Raw genomic sequence first — 24031 nt, 5'->3', positions numbered from 1 at the left:
TAGAAAAACTTTCTTCAAAATGCTTATAGATATCTCTCCAGAAACTATCTATCTCCAGGCTTACCTCTCTCTGTTCTGTTTTTCACTCTGTAATACAAATGTAAGAATTGATTTTTATGAATGATGGTGCTTGGATTGGAAATGTTACTGTTATGAGTGTTACACAATGGCAATTTCTCCAAGCAAATAGGACATATTCTAGGACTAGCCACATGGAATATATACTAAGGAAGGGTGGTTGGGTCAGTACACATGGTTTATTTTTAATTAAAAATTTTAAGGAATAATAGTTTAGTACAGAGGAAAGAGAATTTTGGGTGGAATCGTATTACTTGTTCATTTAGGCTCAATTAGGCTATAAATTATATCCATAGGGAAATTGTAGGTTCACATATCCACATAGTTCAACTCACTTACAAATATTCAACTACCAAATATTTATTTAACATATTATTAGAGGTTGTTTGGGAAGATAGATTAGCAACATTAGAATTGGAACTTCAAAGCATTTCCAGCAGAACTTCAAACATCTGCAACTCTGGAAAACTCAACAGCTTGGCTATTTTTTATGCTCTCTTTATCCACAAAGTAATCACTATGGCAGGATAATATAGACCTGACTAGAGCCCAAGTAAAGAGGCATGGTTGAGCTCTGTCAGTTAACTTTGCTCAGGATTGTGGGAACTGGCTGTTTTGTTTGAGGAAACTGGAATGAGTATCCAGAGAGACCCCACTATGGTGAAAAAAATTGTCCTCGGCTAAAGGATCACAAAGAATTTTCTTTTTCCTCTTCATCTTAGAATCTGAAGATTTAAAATTCCATCTACTACTGTACCAAGATCACTCAAGTTCCTGGCCAGTAGATGGCTCTCTATTTTTTTTTTTTTTTAAACCAAGATGCTGTCCAATGTACTGAATTTAGTAAAGGTTCAGAATAGCCTGTATCATAAAGATAATTGAAGTAATGGAACTCGTGTTTTGAGGCCATTTTCTCACTAGTTTGGTGAACTTGAATGGAGATATCTATTGAATATTTTAAGTCGATCTTTCTTTCCTTTATAATTAGGAGGCAAACTCATGAGGCCTTTCATGCTTGAATATTTACACAGATTTTCCTTCTGCCTTTCTCATCCATGCAGCACATTGATGATAAAGTTGTGTTAGATCTATATTATCTTATTGTAGGCAATGCTGACACATTTCACCGCATAGCACACTTTTTCCAGTTCTTATATGATAGTGCTAAATGCCTATCATATGAAAAGATTGGGGTTATTTTATTGCATAACCATAATTTATATCTCATCTAATCCTCAATATATAACTTATTAGATGTCCTCTACATTTTAGATTGTTCCAGTTAAAAGAGGAGCTATAGCAAAAATTATTGAGAAGTAAAACTATAACTTAGACATATATATGTGGGACAACTAAAAAGTAGAAAAATGAAAGTGTAATAAATTAGAGATTTTATTCAAAGGGCATACAGGGCTTCAGTATTTTTATTTTTATTTTTTTTAATTTTTTAAACGTTTATTTATTTTTGAGACAGAGAGAGACAGAGCATGAACGGGGGAGGGTCACACAGAGAGGGAGACACAGAATCTGAAACAGGCTCCAGGCTCTGAGCTGTCAGCACAGAGCCCGATGTGGGGCTCGAACTCACGGACTGCAAGATCATGACCTGAGCCGAAGTCGGATGCTTAACCAACCAAGCCACCCAGGCACCCCAGGGCTTCAGTATTTTTAAACCATATGATTAATTTATTAAAGCAACAGAGGCAGAAATGATGTTATGGAAAGAGTACAAAATGTTGAAATCAGAAGATGGCTGTCTTTCTCTTTTGGGAAAAACACTTAAAGTCTGAATTTCAATTTTCTAATCTGCAAAGTGATAATATAATATCTACTTCATAACTTTCTTGAGTAGTTACACTGTCTGAGGTAATATAAATAAAACTTTTGTGTAACTTGTAATGTAAGATAGCATATCTTTTTGGTCAAAGCTCCTTTTCTTCTTGGCAGAGTCCCTGGATTCTATTACTTATTTCTTTCTCTTTTTGTAAACAAGAAAACTGATGCATTTTATATTTCTCTTGACTGTTACTTCTTTGCGAGGAGGCTTCTGTTGTATTAGCTGGTGTATTCTGCTCCTCTTTCCCTTACTTTCTGCTCCAGAATCACGTTTTCAGGCTTTTTTTCTCCTCCACAATAGCTAGTGACAATTAGGAACTGAGGGATAAAGCCTTTGTTATTCTGAGTTGTTAACAAAAGAAACTTTTATTTTAGCAAGAGCAAAAAGGCATCATTGCTATTGGTCAGTGTCCAGAGAGAACTTGGAAATATTTTAATTATAGTGAACTTGCATTGCAGCCATGTTCATTTTAATGAAACTTGACTTTCCAGTCTTATCTTTACTGAAATATTTTCACATTTTCTCCACTCACTTTTTCCTTTCTAAGACTAAATACAAATGCACTTTTAGGAACATTTGTGTGTGTGTGTGTGTGTGTGTGTGTGTGTGTGTGATTAAAAAATGATGATTAAAACATGGTCTTCCCTTGGAGGGTTATAGTTTGTCTTCCTACCATAATTTTAAATACATGAAAACCAGAAAACCTTGAGAGAGAATCTTAGGAATGTAATTTTACAAAAATTGGTGAGAAACTGAACTTTCAAGATGGTAATGACTTGTAAAGGGCTGAAAATAAATTGAGGGGCCACAAACCACTTCACTCTGAGTATTAAAGGAAACATCATCTACTGGAGAAAGAACCAATGCAAACCAGCCTAGATGTGATAACTACCAAAAAGGAAAACAGATGTGGCTACATTTCGGGTATCTTGTTCAATGTCAGGAAGGGGAAACAATATTACAATGGGTACTATAGGAGGTATAGTTCCAGGTAATAACATGATATTTTGTTTTATCTTCAGCCCCTTTATTGTGTGAATAAGGAAAAATGCCATGCAATAAAAAGATACAAGTTGAAGGAAGCATAGGTGCAGAAGCCATTGCCAGAAGCAGTCCTGCATCATCTCCTAAAATCACTGAATTTTAAGATAGAAGTTCTGATGTTTTTATTTTTATTTATTTGTATAAAAATTTTGGTTTTAATGTTTATTTATTTTTGAGAGAGAGACAGAGAGACAGACAGAGTGTGAGCAGGGGAGTGGCAGAGGGAGAGAGAGACACAGAATCCAAAGCAGGCTCCAGGCTCTGAGCACAGAGCCAAATGCGGGGCTCAAACTCATAGACTGAGATCATGACCTGAGCTGAAGTCGGATGCTTAACTGACCCAGGTGTCCCATGATGTTTTTAACTATATCAGGTCAAAGACAAGTCTCCTGCTCTAAATACTTATATAATTCTTGACAGTTTACAGTTTAAATGTATACAAATATACAATTATATAATTCTTTACACTATACAATTGTGTATAAGTTATCCCTTTAAATTAATGAGTACTCACAATGTTCAGTGTACCATATTATGAGGAAAACATATCCTCTACCCTGAGAAAGCTGAAATCCTAATAAGGTCTGGGGCATGTAAACCACCGACTATAATATTAAATTTTTTTAATGTTTATTTATTTTTGAGAGAGTGAGAGAGAGAGAGAGAGAGAGCGAGCAAAAGAGCAAGTGGGGGAGGGGCAGAGAGAGAGGGAGACGCAGAATCTGAAGCAGGCTTCAGGCTGTGCTGTCAGCCAAGAGCCTGAGCTCAAACTCACGGACCACGAGATCGTGACTTGAGCTGAATTGGATGCTTAACTGACTGAGCCACTCAGGTGCTCTACCACTGACTATAATATTATTGAGGCTCAAGGAAGAAACCAACAGAGGATATTAAAATAATTTACACTAAGGGACTCTAGTTGGCATCTATTACTTTAGCTTTCCTTCATCTTTCTTTTGGAGATTGCCCCTTTCTCTCATCATATGTTTCTGGTAGGGCTATCAGTCACAGAGCACTACCCCCACCTCCCCCCCCCCCCACACACCCCATCCCGATGTGGTCACATGAACCAAGGTGGCAAATCAGAATGCCATGATCAGTGCAGGGCCAGTCAAATCTAAGCAGAGTCACTTGGAACCTATATCTGGGTAATTATTTGGATGTTTGAAATCTTCTGGGGGCAAAGTCTATGTAAATCAGAAGCTGCTGGTGGCTATCTATTCTTAACACATTGAGAGAAATTTCTAGAAGATGCAGCCAATCTGAAAGAAAAGCCAAGAAATGAATAGAGGACATTTTTGAGCAGATCTAGCTATGCCAAAAGTAGTCAACCTCTGACATTTTTACTTATATGAGCCAATACGTTTTATATTTGCTTGGATGTGTTTGAACTGTGAGTTCTGAATAACAGACTCCATTCTTTTGAATCAGGTCCTAATTTTATCTATCATAAAGATTTCTCTGTGCATTCCAGTTGGATTCACATATTTACTAGTTCAATAGGGATTTCTTGAGTGTCTTTCAAGCTAGAGAGGCACTGGTTATTCCATACTTTTCTCCCTTTTACCATTTCTCTTAAGTCTCTTAAGACTACTAAACTGATTGAATATGCCCATGGTCATAGCATGAATGTCATCAGAAGGTTTTGTACTCTTTCAAAGAGGAGCTTTTCTGTCAGCCATTGTGGATGCTCAAGGTCTCACTGGCATTTATAAGAGTGTATTTGGAGGGATTCACATTTTGTCTGTGATTTCAAATGAATAAACAGAGAAATGTCATGGAAGAAACAGCAGAAATATACTTGCAAGCTAGCATAGTTACACTTACAGAAGTGTAGTGATTGGTCCAGTTTCAATAATTTTTCAACAGCTTTTTAAGTCTGAGACATTTGTGAACTTACTTTGACCCAGATAAAATGGAAAAAAAAAAGACATTATTCTTTCTGCCTTTTGATTACATATCTTCTCCTTCATCTGTGTCTGATTATATATTATGTTATAAACCAAGTTTTCATATTCATAGCAGCATCATATAGGCTTTCCATATGTTCACTTTTTAGATAACTGAAAATTATTCCCTTAAGTGACACAGTTGATTTATAGCATTAAACTGCTTGAAAGGGATCTTTAAAAGTTAACTATATATTTCCGTGTTTTTTTTCAAAGCAAAGTATAATAACAATATAGCTATTATTTTTTTAATAAGTGGATTCCATGTGGCAATCCCTTTGTTAGCCATTTATATTTAACCTCTCCTTTAGAACTACTCCTATGATGGAAGAGATACACTCCTTATGTAAGAGAGGAGTAGACTGAGGATCAGAATGGTTAAGTAACTTAACCAAGATCACAAAACCACAAGGAGGCCAAGCTGGAATTTGAACTCAGATCTGACTCCATGGCTGCTATTCTTATCACAATGTCATGATTAAGAACATCAAAGGTGTGCTTTGCAAAGATATAATGATGATCTCCCTGGCTTCAGATACTCTATACTATCTGTCCTGGTGCAAATGGCCTCATGCTGTTCTTTCTTTCTTTCTTTCTTTTTTTTTTTTTTTTCAACGTTTATTTATTTTTGGGACAGAGAGAGACAGAGCATGAACGGGGGAGGGGCAGAGAGAGAGGGAGACACAGAATCAGAAACAGGCTCCAGGCTCTGAGCCATCAGCCCAGAGCCTGACGCGGGGCTCGAACTCACGGACCGCGAGATCGTGACCTGGCTGAAGTCGGACGCTCAACCGACTGCGCCACCCAGGCGCCCCATGCTGTTCTTTCTTTTGATTTATGCCTGACATTTATAATTTTCTCCCTTATTGTCAGAATGCTAACTCTCTTTTACTATTTTAAGTAGGCCTGGCAGAGGCAAAATGTGTCTGTCCTCTATTTCAGATGATTGCTTCTTAGCTGCTTTAAATCACTTTCTAGGATAACTGATCCCAGGTCCTCTGTATCCATGTGGAGGCATTAATGATGATAATGGTGATAATAGGGTGATCATTTATCAAATACCTTCTGTAAGTCACTAGATGTATTACATATATGGTCTACTTTATCCTCACTTGTAGACATTTCTTTGGTTGCTCAGGACTTTTCCCACTTATTTTCTAGGTCTTAGGTAAATTTCAAACAGATAATATTGACTAATGGGTAAACGATACCTTGCTTAAGTGAGCTACTTAGACATATATATTCACAAAAATGCACACTCAGAAGCTCTGATTATTTACATTGACCTTTCTACCTCTGGTCAAATATTGGCAAGGGTAAAGATGGGAATGAGAAAACCCAGAATGGTGACATGCCAAGGAGATTTTTGATATAGTCATGATGTGTTGGTTGGAAAATGACTTAACTACTTCTGTTAAGTGCTGAAAGGTTTGAAGTAATCTTATTAATTCATGTGATTACGTGTTATTATGCATCCTCAGTACCTAGAGCTACAAGAGGCATGAAGTTTATCTTTAAATGAATGCTTCTCAATTATGCAAACACCAATGTGTTTTGGTATAATTTTTCCTGTGGAGCCATTAGGTGGTTAATCTGTAGAATATGAGTACACCTCTTAAAGTACAAGTCTGCTTGATGACATCTGCAGTTTGCATTGTAAATGCATCTATAATAAAATGATTTTGCTGAAATCGTCTCACCTGAGGAACATTCATATGAAGTTTTCTCAATTTGTATACTCTTATCTAAATACAAGGCAAGGGCATGGGTTTTGACGTTTGTGTGATTTTTTTTTCTTAATTATTCAACACTTTGTTCCTCTCTGACATTGGGTTCAAAATAGAAAACAGAGAGACAGTGTTTTTCTGGGAGGAGACAGGATGTATTAGCCAGCTGGGCCGACCTGTTTGTTTTCATTTGGGTTTGGATACATTTAAAAACACATTTTTAATGTTTGTTTATTTTTGAGACAGAGAGAGACAGAGTGTGAAAGGGGCAGGGGCAGAGAGAGATGGAGACAGAATCCTAAGCAGGCCCCAGGCTCTGAGCTGTCAGCACAGAACCTGATGCGGGGCTCAGACTCAACAAGCTGGGAGATCAGGACCTGAGCCCAAGTAGGGTGCTTAACCTACTGAGCCACTCAGGTCCCCCCGGATACATATTTTTAAGTGACTTATATGTTATTCTCTATGAATTTTCTCTGAGCTAAAATTGCCAAGTAGGTTTGTGTGTACAAGCATGCGTGTGTATTTGTGTGGTGTATCTAGATGCTGCCTGCTTGAATGCTGTGACCATTGAACTTTCCAGAAGTGACTTACATCTGTATTTGAACCTACATCGACAAGTAGCTAACAGTGACTCTCATGATGGAGTGATTCTCATGATATTTTCCTGTTAGTAGGAGCCCACCCTGCTCTAAAGAGATCATTCACTACCACTTTATTTGTCCACTCTTGGTATCCTTGGAACTTTGGAAATATTTTTGGGTGTTTATATTCGTGTTCTACTCAGTCCTGGTTGCCTTGTTTCAGAAATCTGTATCTTATTAGTATCTATAATCAACAGTGTGGTTAAATATTGTATTTCTAAAAATCCAGTTCTTCTGCCTGCCATGGAATTTATGCTATAGAGATGTGATTTACTAGAACCCTGATTTTCAGCATGATGCTATCAGAGAAAAGCCAGAGGAGATGCTGAAGGTTCAAATTTGGAGATATAAATGTGTTGACAGAGTATGTGGAAGGGGTGTAATCAGTGGGAGCTTTGTGTCCCTGACCACGTCTGCTTGGGCAACTTATTAGAGTAGTTGGAGCTGCTATAAAGAGCTGCATTCTCGGGAGAACAAGCTGATGTGACACAATACAGTTTAGCATAGCTCTCCATGTCTGGAAGGGTGTATTCTTTGGCAGGGAAGTGCATTTATAGTTGCTGCCATGGCCTCCATCCATGCTTGAATTGATTTTCCCTAGAAATTTTTCACTTTTTCTCCCAGGTAATTCTACTTTGCATCATTTTCCGCCCTAGATAGAGTAAACTCATTTCAAGAAGGGAGAATTCCCAAATTGTAAACTTAGAAGTCGATTCTGGAGGAAGCACTGTGCTGAATTCTGACTGCCAGCTGCTGCTTGTGTGACTTTGGGCTCATTATGACTTTCCCTATTTTTTAAAATGGAACAGCACATATTTGTCTAAAATAGTTGAGACAATATGGGAGGCTGGGTGGCTCAGTCGGTTAAGCGACTGACTTCAGCTCAGGTCATGATCTCGTGGTTCGTGAGTTCGAGGCCCACACTGGGCTCTCTGCTGTCAGCACAGAGCCTGCTTCAGATCTTCTGTCTCCCCCTCTCCCTGCCCCTTCCCTGCCTCACACACACTCTCTCTCTCCAAAAATAAACATTAAAAGATTATAAAAAAATAAATAGTGGAAACAATACAGAAGAGCAGGAAGTAGAAAGTGGTCCCTTCCACCCTAGCTCCTCATTCTCCTTCTCTAGATGTAATGACTACCAGTCACTCGTTTTATATGATTCCAGACCTTCCACTATGTACATACAGGTTTATATACTTTTTATTAATAAAAAGTTGACTTTGCTACATATGTTTTGTATCTTGATCTTTACGCTGAAAAATATTTCTAAGATATCCTTCTGAATGAGTTTAATGTCATCTTTTTCATTGTTCTTATTGCATTCAAAATGTTCTAGAATACAGTTGTATCCTAAGTTATTTGACTAGAAAATACTTGGGTGTCCTCAGATGTCCAACATTACTAATAATACTACAATGAAGACAATTGCACATAATATCCTTACACACTTGTGAAAGTATTTCTGAGGGATAAATGGCTGCAAATGGAATTGCTGAGGTAGTAATTTTGCTCCTTAAAATTTTTGATAGATTCTGCTGAATTACTCTTCAAAAAGTTTTTATTGATTTATAATCCCTCAAGAGTATATATAAGAGCTGAATGAATTTATTAAATTTAACTCTATTTTTCTTTTGTATAAAATGGCACTAAATTACCTTTTTGTTAAGGTTAACCTGAGAATTAGATAAAATAACACAGGTGAAGTAGCTAGCATTGTGCCTGACCAAAAGTGGATACTCCAGAAATCTTTATTTTCTCCAAATGTTCCATTTTGCACAAAGCAACAATGAAGCAATTATTAAAGAAGTCCAATTTTCCCACCTGGGTCATACCCAGTGTTCCCAGCACTCCAGTATTCATACCTACATCAGTGCTGAGCTTCTTAATTGAGTAAGAGGTCTGGCCACTATTGTCTTTATACTGGTCATTATCCTTCTTTGCACATGATGCCCATTGTAATCAGAATTTAGGTATTTTAAAAGTATTTTGCAAATGTCTCCTCAGTCTTTTGTTGTGCTTCTTTGTTTCCATGTAATTTAGAGTTTTGAGACCTGGAATTCTATTTTGAGTGATCAAACATGAAAGTGCTCACATCTGTTTGGTTTGACAAAAAGTCATAGAGGAGGGTTTGAGAGATTGGTAGATGCTAAATTTTGATGCTCTCATTGTGTCTAAGCCATTCACTTATTTGTAGGAGGTCTCTGGGGGCATTCTGGCAATTCCATTCCAGAGCGCCCACACTTCCATTGTGACCTCCTTCACTTTATGTGGTTGTATATACCTCCCCTGTACTTCAGTTGATGCTTGTATATTTGAGAAGTGAGATGTGATGCATGGCCATCCAGTAGAGGAGAAATGTCTTTCATATTTCATGCACATACAACTGAATCCAAGTTTACAATTTACCTTAGAGAAACATCCAGACCTGGATACTGATAGTCTTCAAGTCTCAGTGGATTTTCTGTCTGTCAGTGTTCTGGCCCTCAATCATCCCTACAAGGTGCCCACCCTCCGGACACCCACCTCATTTAAGCTCAGTTAAGCTTTGGACAGCTCTGAATATCCAGTACATTTTATTTTATAATAGACACTTCTGCATTGCTTACTCTGTGCAGACACTGTTGTGGGCGCTTTATAAATATTAACTTATTTGATCCTTAATGGCTGCCCCTGTTTTTCTGGTTCCAGCTCTTAAGGAAAGATAAAACATTTCTAATCCCTCATCTGTAAACCAGCCCTCACATACCAGGTTACCCAGGGCCTACTCTTTTTCAAATCAAGGAATTCCAGCTCACTCACTTGTTCACATACCACACAATTTTGAATTATTTTATATCCTGACCACTCTCCTCTGAATGTCCTCTGATTTGTTAATGACTCTCTCAGAGATTGCAAGCTGTCTGGTTCTGGCCCACAGATGTGTTTTGCTTGGCACGCTTTTTTATTTATTCTGTTTTTCAATAAAACAGAAAAAGCAAGAGAAAATGGACCGCCTTTTCACAGGATATGCGTTCTCCAGCTCCAGGTTTCTATGTAGCACCTATTGTTTTAGTTATGGCTTCACTCAACTTGGCCCCTAGAGTTGTCTGAGTTTGAGACCCCTGCTGAAATACAATATCCAGAACTGAACTTAGATGCCATCTGGCCCCAGCACAGTAGAGGGGATCCTTCATCCTACAGTGCTATTAATATTGTAAACTTGGATATATCTCTTACAACAAATTTTCTTGAAATGCATTTTTAACCCATATATCAGCCATTCCTCCACACCGCTTCCGAGGCTGGATTTAATCATTTTTACTTTCAGAATAAAAAATTTACTTGCACCAAATCATTATTGAAGAGTATATACTTTCTTGGCAGTTTAGAGATAGAGGGGAAAGAGATGGTTTTCAAAACCCAGCCTTCCCCTTCAGGTCTCTTCTCTTAGCCTTACAGCTCTTGGGGTCTCCTATTTCCTTATCCCTTCTTTCAGCACCAGTGGTTAACTTGACTGCTTCCTGCATCCTTTCCCAGAATCCCCTCTCTGGGGCTTCTCAATATTTTTCCTTAATCACACAGAGCAACTTAGTCCTGGGCTAGCTATGCCAAACTTGGTGCTCACAACTATTGTCTTCCCAGCCGACATCAGAGCCTCTACCTATCAGGAACTACTTTCCAAAGAAGGCAGCAAGTGACTCTCATAACCAAATGTATTTTTTCCTACTGCAGTAAGACCACTTGTTTTAGAGCTAGGCAACATAGCCAATCCAGTGCTCTCATCTTACAGGTGGAAAAACCCAGATCCAGAAAGGTCACATTAGTTAACTACCATAATGCAGCTAATTAACAGGGAGGTAGATCATGGAAGCCAGCACGTCTATATATATAAAATTGTGCTATATATGCTATATATGATGTTACTAGAAACTCTGTATTTATACATGAGCAGTCACTAATTCCATGTACAGTGAGTCTTGGGGCTATTATTTTAGATTTGACCTTGTCTACACCAGAGTGGATCACTGCATTTCCTCTCCCCTTACACACACACACGAGTTGCTGCGTCCCAGCTTGTGGCTAAAAGGCTGCTGTATTCCTTTCCATACTGAGTTTTGTCATAAAATGTCTTTGGATTTCCTGACAATATTTTGCAAAAGGTAAAAATTACAAAGTGAGCATTTCCAGCTACATGAACAGTGGAATCTAATGTCGCAATATTACAGAATGATGGGATTTTAGAGTTGTGAGACCTTATCTATCATCTAATCTGATCCTCCCCTGCTTTTAACCATGTGGAGATTTAGGTCCTGAAGAGATCAGCCTTCTCCGAGAGCCATAGAATCATTTAGTTTCAGAACCAATAATAGAACCAGGCTGTCCTAACTAGTCCAGTCATACAACTCCATACAACTTCCATGTAAAAACAAATAAACAACAAAACCTGCTTCTCAGCATTGTTTTGTGTTGATTGATAGCAAAGGGGATCATGTGCCACTTACAGTAATCTCTTAAGATCTTATAATAATCCTTACATTATCCTGTTAAACTGGTTGTAGCTCTGTGCTTAATAGATTGAAATCTATTATTCATAATGCCATCTTGTTCTGTTCAAATAACATTATCCTTATAACTAAAATTTTATGGATTCATACTCCATTTCATAGCACAATGAGACAGAGTTTTTAGAACAAAGAGTTTTCATTTGTGAATTCAGTAAGTATTTTGCAAGTACCTACTGTGTCCCTAGCATTATCTTTGGCCTTTGTGGTAATTCAGAGGCAATATATTGCACATGGCTTTTAGCCTCAGAGAACTAATATTGTGTTGTGGGTGTCTGGGTATCCAGAAACATCATGAGAATAATGTTCTTTCTAAGGAGGTGAAACAGTGTAATGGGTAAAGGCATGGACTCGAGGTCAGGCAGTGTTGGGTTTGCACCTTGGTTTTTTATTTACTAGCTGTGGTATCTCTCAGTGTCCACACTGAGAGTGTGGTTAACTCTCAGTGTCCTCATCTGGGGATAACAATAGCACTTATTTCATAGAGTTATTTCCAAGATTCTGTTAAAAGTCAAGACCAAAATCACTTAGCACATGCCTCACATATATTGCTCAAAAATGTTAGCTAAGGCCATCACTCACGCAGGTGGAGTCAAGATGGAGGAGTTCATGGGACAGCCTTGCCCTTGGTGAATTGTGGATAACTGTGGCGGGGCCTTTATTAGGGATACCATAGGTGGTGGTATCCTTTCAAGCAGTCAAAGGTTTTCAGAATTCTCCAGTGGGAGTAAACCAGTCTACGAGTGGGTTTTGACAGCTCTTAAAACCAGTGCTCCACGGTTGGGAAATTGAAAAACAAAGCAAAACAAAACAAAAAAACAAAAAAAAATGTGAGCCAATGTTTAAAATCTTTATTATTTTATGCCAATGAAGTCTCTTTGCTCAAAGCACGTTAGAAAAACCAAGTATCTCAACACATTTAGGGGAAGGAAACTTAGGCTTTGGATCTGAAATATTTAGATTTTATTGGTTGATTGACTACTGGTTGACTGATTGGTTGAGTTCTGTTTGTGTGGCTCAGTGTAGCCCATTTGCCCACAACAGCAATCTAAATTTTTGAGGAAGAATCCTAAGAGTAAAGTTGGGAATAGTAATCACTTCCCTGGAGCATTATCTTCAATGTAATTTTGAATTATTTGTTCTTGTGAGAAGTGTCCTTCAGATAGAAGTCTTCCTTCCTTTGTCAGTGTTTCCTGTTCACGGCAGGTTCTTAGACAAAGGCTTCCCAATTGATTGTCAGTTACTGGTGTTGCCACCCTGCCTTATCTTGAACACCCTCTGTTGTTGCTAAAAAATTAGCCACTCAGAGGAATGCATTTGAACCAAATGGTACAAAGTGCTTTGGAAAGACCTAAAGCATTGTTTGTTGATCTAAGATAGTCAAATGAACTTCCTAATTACTTGCCAACTTTTGTTTGCTTCTTTCCAAGTTCTTTTGTTCCTCGTTATATATTTTTTTCTCCTTTTTTTTTTTAAACAGAGAAAATAAACCAAGTATAGGGAAGGAGGAAAGGGCTTTAACAATGCATCTGTATAATCTGAAAGAAAAAGATTATGCCTAATTTGAAATGAAATGTTTCTTAAACAACTTTGCAGTCAGACTATTAATAATCATTTTACAAAGCTGGTGACAAATACCAGAGCACACTGGAATATTAGGGATCCGTGAATTGCTGTCAGTTTGAATTTGTATATATTTTCTCATAACTAAAATTACTCTGATTTAGTTTGCAGAGGAAGAAAATCTCCTGTAAAGTAACACTATTGTCAAATATATTTGTGTGAGACCATTTGCACATATGCAAAATTAGAGATCTCAACACATTCTTGGATAATTAATACTAGTAAAGATCAAAGACTTGTCTAAAATAATCAATTAAGATACCTTTTCTAGACTTGTCCAGATGTTTGCAACTATTCCCCAATTCTGTTTGCATGTTTAGATGGAGCTTCTTTCAGGAAATTGATCAAACAGAAGAGAATTCTGGTAATAAAATAATTGAAAATTTAAAAGGCTGAGAAAAATCACACAACTCCATTATATTAGAGTTGCAACTGTGACTTGTGAATGAACCCCACACCATTGTAAAAAATATGAGAAAATATACACTAGAATCTAGAAACATCCTGAGTCCAAGAGAGAAGAAAAATTACTTCCCTATGAAAGGAAACATTCCCACAAGTTATCAGCTCCCTGTACTCTGGAGTTTTTGGTCCTACAAATCTTTCCAGAGTCAGGAAGCATTGCCTTGTCTAGTTTTCCATCCTCTAGCTATTTTCTGACACAACCAATCCGATACCATTCTCTTTAATGCTTCTTTCTACATAGTAACTATCACCAATTCCTCTGCTAATTCAAAAGGGTGAATGCAAAATAAATACGGTTCTCTGAGAGATTTTAGCTTACCTACAGTGCATGCCACTCAGTCAGCACTCTGCTCCCTCAGTTCTCTCCAACATGGCCCAGATGGCTCCTGAGATGACCCAAGAGCACACCGCACACTGGGGTAGGATCCAAGAAAAGGAGGAAAAGAGATAGGTGCTCAGGGATGTTTGTACCAGGACACAATGCTCATTGGTCAGTGCCCTCCCTGGTTGTGCGGGACGTGAGAACAGAGCATTCAGCCATGCAGGGTAAATAGCAACTAGACTAGTGCCTGGTGCAACTAACCAAAGGTGGTGACGAGGCCCCTGAAGCACAGAGCTGAGAGGGAAGAATATTTACTCCAGTGCTCCTCTGCCTTACAAAAGAAATCTGAAGCTGAGACATACATTTATTTAATTAATTTTAAAAAAATAATAAAAAAAAAAACAACCCTGGAACTATGATCCATGAGATATTCTATGTAATTTGTCTTAAACTATTTCAGGATATTTTTGTGGAGGATGATGGCAACAATTAAAATACGGTCCAAAATGGAAAGGACTTGAGAGGTAACTGAGTTTAGTCTTCTCGCTTTATAAATGAACAACACTGGCCCTTGCATGTTATGGCCACGGTCCACGTACTGAGGCCCTGCAGTGCAGGTGAACACTACCCTTCTCACCACACACCGCCCCTTCTTCATTACCTAGGATATGTCTTTTTACACATTCACAGGTTCCATCTTCCTGCTTCAAGCTTGCAAGTTTCCATCCTCCTCTTCGGTTGTATTTCAAACAATGTACTGAGTGTGGCGATTGAATTATTACAGTTCTCTCTGTATTCTATGGGCCGTTTAAAATTGGCTTAGGTTAAAATGGGAAACTTCACACTAGTCGTAAGAAACTCTTAAGAGACACAGCAATTCAATCTGGTTCACGTAATAATAGCAATAAAGTAGAAATTGAACATTTTTTTTGTCTGCCAACAAGCTAAAAACAATTTACAGATTTTCTTATTAATCCTCACAGAAGAGCTGTGACCATTTTCCTCACTGGAGACCTCAACCACAGAGGTCATGAGGCAGAATGCACAGGAACAGCAGGCTCTGGTGTGGGAATAAAGGATTTTGTTTCAGGGTCCCTTGGTAGTACTCATATGCTGTTTGGTCTGGTCCCTCTGAATTTCCATTCATTCATCATTTAAAAAAAATTTTTTTTTAATGTTTATTTATTTTTGAGAGAGACAGAATGCGAATGAGTTAGGGGCAGAGAGAGAGGGAGCCACAGAATCCTAAGTGGGCTCAAGGCTCCGAGCTGTCAGCACAGAACCCGACACAGGGCTCGAACCCACAAGCTGTGAGATCATGACCTGATCAGAACTTGGACGCTCAACCAACTGAGCCACCCAGGCGCCCCTTCATCATATTTTTTTAATGTTTATTTATTTTGAGAGAGAGAGAGAGAGGGAGGGAGCGGGGGGCGGGGGAGGAACAGAGAGAGAGGAAGAGAGTGAATCCTTAGCAGGCCCTGTGCTGCTAGTGCAGAGCCCTACACAGGGCTTGATCTCACAAACTGTGAGATCATGACCTGATGACCTGAGCCAAAGTCAACAGTTGGCCTCTTAGCTCCCTGAGCCATCCAGGTGCCCTGTAATTCACTCATTTAAATGGGAGGAGTTGGGCAAGGTGATTTCCAAGATGCCTTCTTGGCAAAGTCTAAGAGATTTCACAGGGATTGGAGTCCACAGCTTAGCTTTTCTCACTTTTGATACCCCTGGTTAAACAAGTTTTCCTTAAGGCTCTGTAACTTTACTGTTTTTCTAGATCTTTCCTGTTTACAAATTCTTTTTCTTCTCCTTTTCCTAAGAAGAACAGGAAAGAGAGTAATTCCTTTTTTGTGTCAGGAAGTGGCCCACCTATAGGGATAGAAAGGAGGAGGCAGTAAATGGACAATTACCTCATTTATCCCTGGTAGAAGCCTATTGTTCTTTGGGGTTTGAAGTTTCTTTCATGGCAATGTCACTCCCACCCTTTCCTCTAAGTCTCACATTCTACTTTTTCAGACTGAAAGCATCCATTATTTCTTCCAAGTTCTTTCTTCAAAATGTTTCTGCTCTTAATTAATCCTTCCTTACTGCTCTTAATTAATCCTTACTCCTCCACCCCAATAGTACCATAACCCATTTTAGAGGAAGAAGAGCCTTTTGTCAACCAAAAGCAATGTTTATTGTGGCTTTAATCCAATGTCCAGTTCTTCGGAGTCAGTGGTTTTTCTATCTGGATACATATTAGAATCACCTGGAAGAACTAATAAATAATACAGATACCTTTTCTAGCCAAAACAATTTAACCAGAATCTCTGCACATCAGAATTAGGCCTAAGTATTATTGCAAGGGTCCTAGCTGAGTTTAACATTCAACAGGGGTTGATAACCCAGTGCTCCCAGGTTTTGAAACACTTATTAGCCTTTGTTTATTCTTCAGCTTTAGTCCATTTTACTGGCTCCTTCTGGTCAATCTGCAAATGTGCTCAGCCTTCTGTTATCTTAATAAAACACCTTCTCTTGTCCCTCAAGCTATGATTCCTTGCATCCTCTTTCCTTCCACTTCACCCTCTCAATTGTTCTGCTCCGGGTCAGTCCTGAAATAGCTTTCTTTGAGGTCACCACAATGGCCAAAATAGTCCCTCTGTCTTCACCGTCCCCAGGCTCTCTGCAGGGCCTGACATTCCTGATCATCATTGCCTCTGTGACATTCTGTCTTCCCTTGGCTCCTGTGATTCTGAATTCTCTTAGTTTCTTTCCCAGGTCCCCAAAGTTTCCTTTAAAATTATACCTCTAAAGTGGCCCTGAAGTGTAGCTGCTTCTCACAGTTGTATCCTAGTTGCTTTTAAATTCTTGATTTGTTCTTTCCCCCAAAGTGATTGCCTAAGTTTAAATGATCACATTTGTGAAAATGGCTCTAAAATCTGCATCCCTCTCCTGAGTTGCAATTTATATTTCACAAGGAGACATTCTTATCTGGATGTTTTTCCTCCATTTTGAACTCATGTGTTCCAACTGACCTTCTCTTCTACCAATTCCCTTCCTTCTCTGTGATCCCCCACTGAACTCCAACCAACACTCTCTTCCCACTTTTCTGGGCTTAAAAAGTCTGGTTGTCTGTCAATTTTCTTTCTTATTCACTCCTCATATCCCATGAATCCCCAAATTGAGTCTTTCTTACCTTTGTAATTTTTAAGACATCTGTTTCCTCCTTTTCACTTCTAATTCTTAGCCAAGCTCTTGTCTAAAGCCACAGATCAAATATCCAGTCTTCTATTTGGTGTCCCAAATTCCCAGTTAAAATTAGCCTTTCCTTTCTTGGTGGTCCCAAAGCACTTTGTGGGTCTAGTATGAGATTTAGCACATAATTCTCTTTAATACATCACTGTGTGTGAAGTTTTCATTACTTAATTATAACCTCTCATTGTCAGAGACCATATCATTTTGGATGGAGTTAATATTAAAACAACAGACTTACAATTTATCTGAGTAAAGAACACATACACACACACATACAATACAGTGGAAATGGTTATGCACCATAAAGTTTAATGTGGCATGAGGCTTTGTGAACGCAGGTGATCCTTTATCACCATGACTAGTTTGGATTGATCACTCATCATACCAACACATACTTTATAAATGTCATTTCATTCAAAATCCCGACAAACAAGCAAGGTCAATGTTATGGGAATTCATTTGACACATGCAGAAACATACTGAAAACCTTAAGTGACTTGGCCAAAGAAACACAGCTAGTAATGGAAGAACAGGGGTCAAATCTAGATAGAGAACCTCAGAATCCTCACACTACATGAGTCCCTCAGATTAAGTCCCACCCTGTGTTCACATGCTGGGAGATGGTGGGCCAAAGAAGAGCCTTGGCTAGAGAAAGGCTCAGAGATAGCAAAGAGCTGTTTTATTGCTGTAAAAGAGTAAAACATTCTGTTTGTTCTTTGTTTGGACTCTCGTTGTTGTAATTTCCCAGGTGTAGAGTGAGCCTGAGCAGCAGGCAGTGTGGAGGGCTTTCAGTGGGCATGTGGGAAGTTACTCCCATGCTCTGCCAGCTCCTCTGGTCTGTCAGTCCACCACTCGTTTCCTCTCTTTCCTCCCTGAAGGCACTGTATCCAAGAAACACCCATTAAAATGACAAGAACCTTGGACTTGGTTGTATGTTCTGATCAGCTAAGTGCTGAGAAAGAATTTGTTGGATGGCCTTGTGAGGTCCCCTCTAGCTAACTCCCATCCATGTTAAAGTCACATGCAGAGGGCAGGGACGTGTGTCCTTTATACAACCCCAGATGCTGTTGGTAACTGAGCAGTACTTTCTTTTAAGGGGTAATCAGTATTAGTTTGCAAGCAATTTGAGGGCAAAGGAGCATGTCTTCTAGTCTTTTTATTAATCTTTTTATCTTACTAGGCTACTGACTCTGAATGTAAATTATACCTGTTTCATGGAAATAGTGTGAATTTAAGTTATTTATTTTAAAGGAGAAGCAAAAGCTTAAGTGCCTTCTCTCAAAAGGGGCCCAATAATTGATTGTTTAAAAGAACTGAATTAAACTGATTTGCATTTGGGTCGCTTCTTAATCAGAGGAAAAGGAAGGAATTGTTTTTTTTTTCTTTTTTAAAAATTTTTTAATGTTTATTCTTGAGAGAAAGGGAGAGAGGGAGAGAGGGTAGGGTAGGGTAGGGTAGGGGTAGAGAGAGAAGGAGACACAAAATATGAAGCAGGCTCCAGGCTCTGAGCTGTCAGTACAGAGCCCGACCCAGGGTTCAAACCCTCAATCCATGTGATCATGATCTGAGCTGAAGTCGGATAGATGTTCAACCAACTAAGTCACCCAGGAGCCCTGAGGAATTGTTTTTTTCTAACAAATTCTATGCGACCTTGATAAGAAAAAAAATTTTTCTTTAAACATAGATTTTTATATATTCTCCAAATCATATTATGATTTCAAGTTCTATTTCGTAACTGTAACAACAGATGAGGAAAAGTCATGGTGTTTCGTTACCAATTGTAGATTCAAGATCTGGTTCTGATAAATATTTCAGGTTTGAATTCTTATTAGAAGTTCATTTAGGGGCGCCTGGGTGGCTCAGTTGGTTGAGCAACCGACTTTGGCCCAGGTCACGATCTCACGGTTTGTGGGTTCAAGCCCCGCGTTGGGCTCTGTGCTGACAGCTCGGAGCCTGGAGCCAGCTTCGGATTCTGTGTCTCCCCCTCTCTCTGACCCTCCCCCACTCATGCTCTGTCTCTCTCTGTCTCAGAAATAAATAAACATTTAAAAGAAATTAAAAAAGATGTTCATTTAAATTTACCTGCAACCTTAATGGTCTGAAAGTTATTATTTTAAATGCACATTGCTTTGGAATTTCTTGGCAATGGTGATTAAGAGTATAGACTCCGGAATCAGGACTGGATCGGCTGAGGTTGAATGAAGGCCTTAACACTAACTGTGTGACTTTGGACAAATTGCTGGACCTCTTTGTGCCTCAGTTTCTTTATCTGAAAAATAGAGATAATAAAACCTACTTGTAAGTTTGTCAATGGGATGAGATAACATAGAACAGTGCTTGACTCATGAATAAGTAATCAAAATTTGTTAGCCACTATTAATTTTAATAATTTCTGATAAAACAGTTTGGCTCTGGCATATTCCTTTTCAACGATTTCTTCCAATTATCTACTCTTTCTTCTCCGCCTACCCTTACTCCCTCTCAAGTATTTACTCTTGGGTAAACTGATTTGAACAATCTCTTGGTACCAAAAGAATCTCTGAAGCTGATCAGAAAATGCTCAGTGCTGGGTGACATTCCTATTGGCAGCCAAGAGCTCTGTCCTTTCTGTCTCTGAGTGGCCTGCCCATGCATCTGCTTCCTTATTCTGCTTTTGACAGGTATTCCTAAAAGTCAGCATTGGCCAGTATCTAGTTCATCTTGCAGAATTTTTTCATCAAATCCTATAAGCACATCCGGACCAAGAGTAGCCCCAAACTAGATTTCTTGTTTTTGTTTTGTTTTGTTTTTCCTAGCATGGTGCCAGATGGCACTTAGGTTAGGATAATAAAGGAAATCTGTTTTCTTCCTCCTATTTTCTATATCTGTCATAAATCTTAACTGACTTTGGCTGAATAGAAATTTAGAAGTTCAAGTTTCAGGTGAAGTTTCAGTTTGAATTTCACTTTAAATTTTTATTAAAATTGATTTGCTTTTGCAAATATGAATTAATTCAATGTCACTTTAGTGGAAGCTTGTTGACAAACAGTGATAAAGATCCAGCCAAGAGAACACTTGGGCATAGGAGAGTTTTTTTCTGCTTATCTTTATTGAAGCACTACCAGGAAGAAACCCCTTAGCTCCTATTATGCCTTTGAAATATGGATCACATCAAACTGCACTACCTAGCAAAGAAGAAAGAAATCTGCACACCATTAAAGGTGCTGTCAGAATTGACTGTGGTATTTATTCACAAATCTAGCAGACTACTGAGGCATAAAATGTGTAACTTATTAGGTCATTGCTTTCGAATACAAATTATAATAATTTCCCAGTAATAGAGCGTTTGAATATCTACAATTTAAGGAGAGCAAACCCCAGGAAAATTACTATATTTGTTTGAGTTAAAATAGTTACAAACAACAACAAAACAGCAGCAGCAGCAACAACAGCTTCTAGAAATGGAAGGACCTGTCATCTAAATTCTACCTCGACTGAGGAAAGGTGATAATATAGGAAAGTAGCCCATGTACTACATTGACGAGGTCAAGGCCGATTTGGGGAAAATGGGATGGCAAGGAAATAGAGCTTATAATGCCACTGATCTATAGTGGGTTGTGGAGAGTGTTATGCAGAGAGAATTGGGACATAATTTATATTTTATCTGAAATGTGTCAACCCAAATTATCTTAGAAATTGGCGGCAGGAGAATGGAATCATTTTTTGGTTTTGTTATGCAAAGGATAAGACTGCAGAAAAAATAGAGAAACAATTTGAGGTTATGTTAAGGAATATATGTGAGGTCTGTTACAAAACTGTGCTCATTTGTGTGGCTCTCCTTTCCCTTTTACTACTTCTCAGTGTGGAAGCGTGTGGGGGGACACTGTCAAATCACTCTTCCACAGTTACCATTTAGAATCCGATCTGCAAACCTTGCTCAGCATCTGGATGAGGGCCAGCACCGTGCGTTAGGCGTTTACTTAATGGGTAAGGAGAGAGAGCAGAGATAGATGTTAATCCACAGGAAAGCAGATTGCCCTGGTCAGCTGCTGGCAAGACCTTTGTATGCGAGTCATGTGCTTCCCTCTGTTTCCTGGGGTTCTAGGCGTGACCCTTTTGGGACCTCACGGTCTGGGCGTGTACAACTGGGGCCTGTGCAGATTGGTGCCTGAGCAGAAAATGTGTCAAATGGCCAGCAGGTGTCAACTTCAGTGCCTGAAAATTGAGGAGTCAGTCTGGCTTTCTCTTGAACCGCAGCTTTGCCACCTGCAAGTTGTGTTGCCTCAGTTTTCTCAAGTATAAAATGGAAATAAGAGGAGCACTCATTTCTTGGGTCTGTTCTGAGCTGAAAATGAGAAAACGCATATCAAATGCCTAGCATAATACCTTGAACTTGCTAGGGGTTCACAAGCTACAGACGATATTATCATGTCAAGTGCCTATCATGTAAAGGTCTTGTTAACAGGAACCATATGAAAAATGAACAGCTACTTCTCCATGGTTGTTGCCCCCAAATCCTCTCTGGAAATGTACATGTCTCAGTTAGACAATCTCCAGAAGGAAAGGTGATGTATTCGTAGTTAGGTGAGGCAGTGTGGCCTTGGATCTAGAGTCAGAGGCACTGGCTGAGAGGCTACCTCTGTCATACTTGCTGTGGGACTTGGGACAGGACATCTAGTGTCTTTGAGCTTCCATTTCCCTGTCTTAAAACTCCCATTTCATGAGGATGCCCACCACACAGTTATGGGACTCAGCTTAATTGAGCATGAATTCCATGTGTAATGCACAAAATGAGGTAAGATGCTAGTTCACCAGCTATCAAGAGGCCCTCATGGCTCTCCTCAAAAGAAAGGGTGTCTATACCACTCGTACATCCTACTGGCTCTTTGTCAACTGCACTCACTCTTGCTTTGTTTTTTGGGGAAAAATTCTTTTAAAGAATGGCCTGTTTCCTCACCATCTGCTCAGTCTTTTAATGATATTGAACCTAATTTTGATGCTTAACCTTGTTTTGGAAAGTGATCTCTCCTTTCACCAATGAATTAGTAAAATGCAAATCACAAACCCAAAGTCCTGCCTATTTGAATTCTCTGTAGCATTTGACATGATTACCTGGCCCCCACCTTAATAATAACAACAGGCACCATTTCTTGAAAGGCTATTTCCTGCTCCACCGTGCTAGCCACCTGCCCCTGAATGGCAGGTATGAAGGCCTCATTTTATGAAGGAGGAAACTGAGGCACAGAGATGTTAATTAACTTACTCAATGGGACATAACTGGCATATAAGTGTCAAAAAGAAAAAAAAGAGAGAGAGAGAGGTAGATTGGAACCCAGTTAATACTGATGCTTCTTCTTGGAGCTTTGTCCTTTTCTTAGCTTTGATTTGTAATCTTTCTGTATGAAAATACCCAAAGCACTGCATACCTTTCTGATAGCATTTGTCTCCTCCTAGCCCCTGGAACCTGATATAGTACCTGGATAATCTATAATCTCCTTGAGAACATCCTTTAGCATAATGACTTGTGGGACAAATTACTTTTTAACAAAGGGAGCATTAGACAAAGAATCTTTCCTTGGGCTGATAAATCTGAAGAGTTAACAGTAAGTTGGAATGTGAAAACATCAACATCTTCCTGGTTCATTTATAACCAATATAACACTGACCTTCTCGAGCTCAGAGTTCCCTTAGGGTTAATTGGTCAAGAGGTTTCTCCATACTCTTGCAAGGGTAGAGAAAGATAGCTAAAGACACCAAAAGTGCATACTTTGTTTAGAAGTTGCATTTGAGCAGCACCTGGGTGGCTCAGTCAGTTGAGCTTCTGACTTCAGCTCAGGTCATGATCTCACGGCTTGTGAGTTTGAGCCCCAAGTCAGGCTCTGTGTTGCCAGCACAGAGCCTGGAGCCTGCCTCAGATTCTCTGTGTGTGTCTCTCTCTCTCTGCCCCTCCCCTGCTCACTCTCTTTCTCTCAAAAATAAACATTAAAAAAAAAGTTGCATTTGAAAATCTCATTGCTGTTCTGATTGATGACAAAAGATCCCAGTCAGGGGGAGCATAATATGAGTCCAATCAACTCTAGGTAAGGTCATGCTCAGGAGAGGAATTTGAGCAAGTTTGTGTGATGCCCAGAAGGACCATAAACAAGAGACAATGAGTGTTGTTACGTTTCCTGCTGACCTTTATTTAACAGCACTCTCTTATTAGGAAAGAGCTTACTTTAGCTTATTGTTAAAATTGCTGTTTGTTCACCTGGTTTGAAAAAGAAATGGGCAAGAGTAAGCCTGGAGGTAGGTTAAGAGTTTGCCAACCCCGTGTTGGGGCAGTGCCCTTTTGGGCTCTTTTTCCTTTAATATTGTAATTATATGAATATAATGAAAATATAATATGTATATAATATTATACAAATATACACATATATGTTGGGCAAAAGGGCTAATGTATTAAGTGGATGCAAAGCACAGTGTGGTACACAATGTTATTTTATTAAAAAAATGTTTAATGTTTATTTATTTTTGAGGGAGAGAGAGAAAGGGAGAGAGTGAGCAAGCAGGGGAGGAGCAGAGAAAGAGGGAGACACAGAATCCAAA

At 39.0% G+C, this 24031-nt stretch overlaps 1 protein-coding gene across 2 annotated transcripts in view; it reads right to left on the bottom strand.

Annotated features, from left to right (window-relative positions):
• KCNMB2 (potassium calcium-activated channel subfamily M regulatory beta subunit 2) overlaps positions 1 to 24031 on the bottom strand; it is a 236473-nt gene that overhangs the window by 198712 nt on the left and 13730 nt on the right. The window contains exon 1 of one of the 2 annotated variants that reach the window (XM_086674761.1): positions 14225 to 14626. The exons of the other annotated variant lie outside the window; for it this stretch is intronic. Within the exon in view, the coding sequence (XP_086530887.1) occupies positions 14225 to 14235 (11 nt within the window). The 5' untranslated portion in view covers positions 14236 to 14626. Of the gene's footprint in view, positions 1 to 14224; positions 14627 to 24031 lie in introns of those variants that run through there. 2 annotated transcript variants of the gene reach the window in all.

The sequence above is a fragment of the Puma concolor genome, chromosome C2 (genome assembly GCF_028749965.1).
Source record: "Puma concolor isolate L17-30 chromosome C2, mPumCon1.1.hap2, whole genome shotgun sequence".
Classification (NCBI taxonomy): domain Eukaryota; kingdom Metazoa; phylum Chordata; class Mammalia; order Carnivora; family Felidae; genus Puma; species Puma concolor.
Note: the sequence above shows the minus strand (reverse complement) of the source record. Positions and strands in the feature narration are given on the sequence as shown.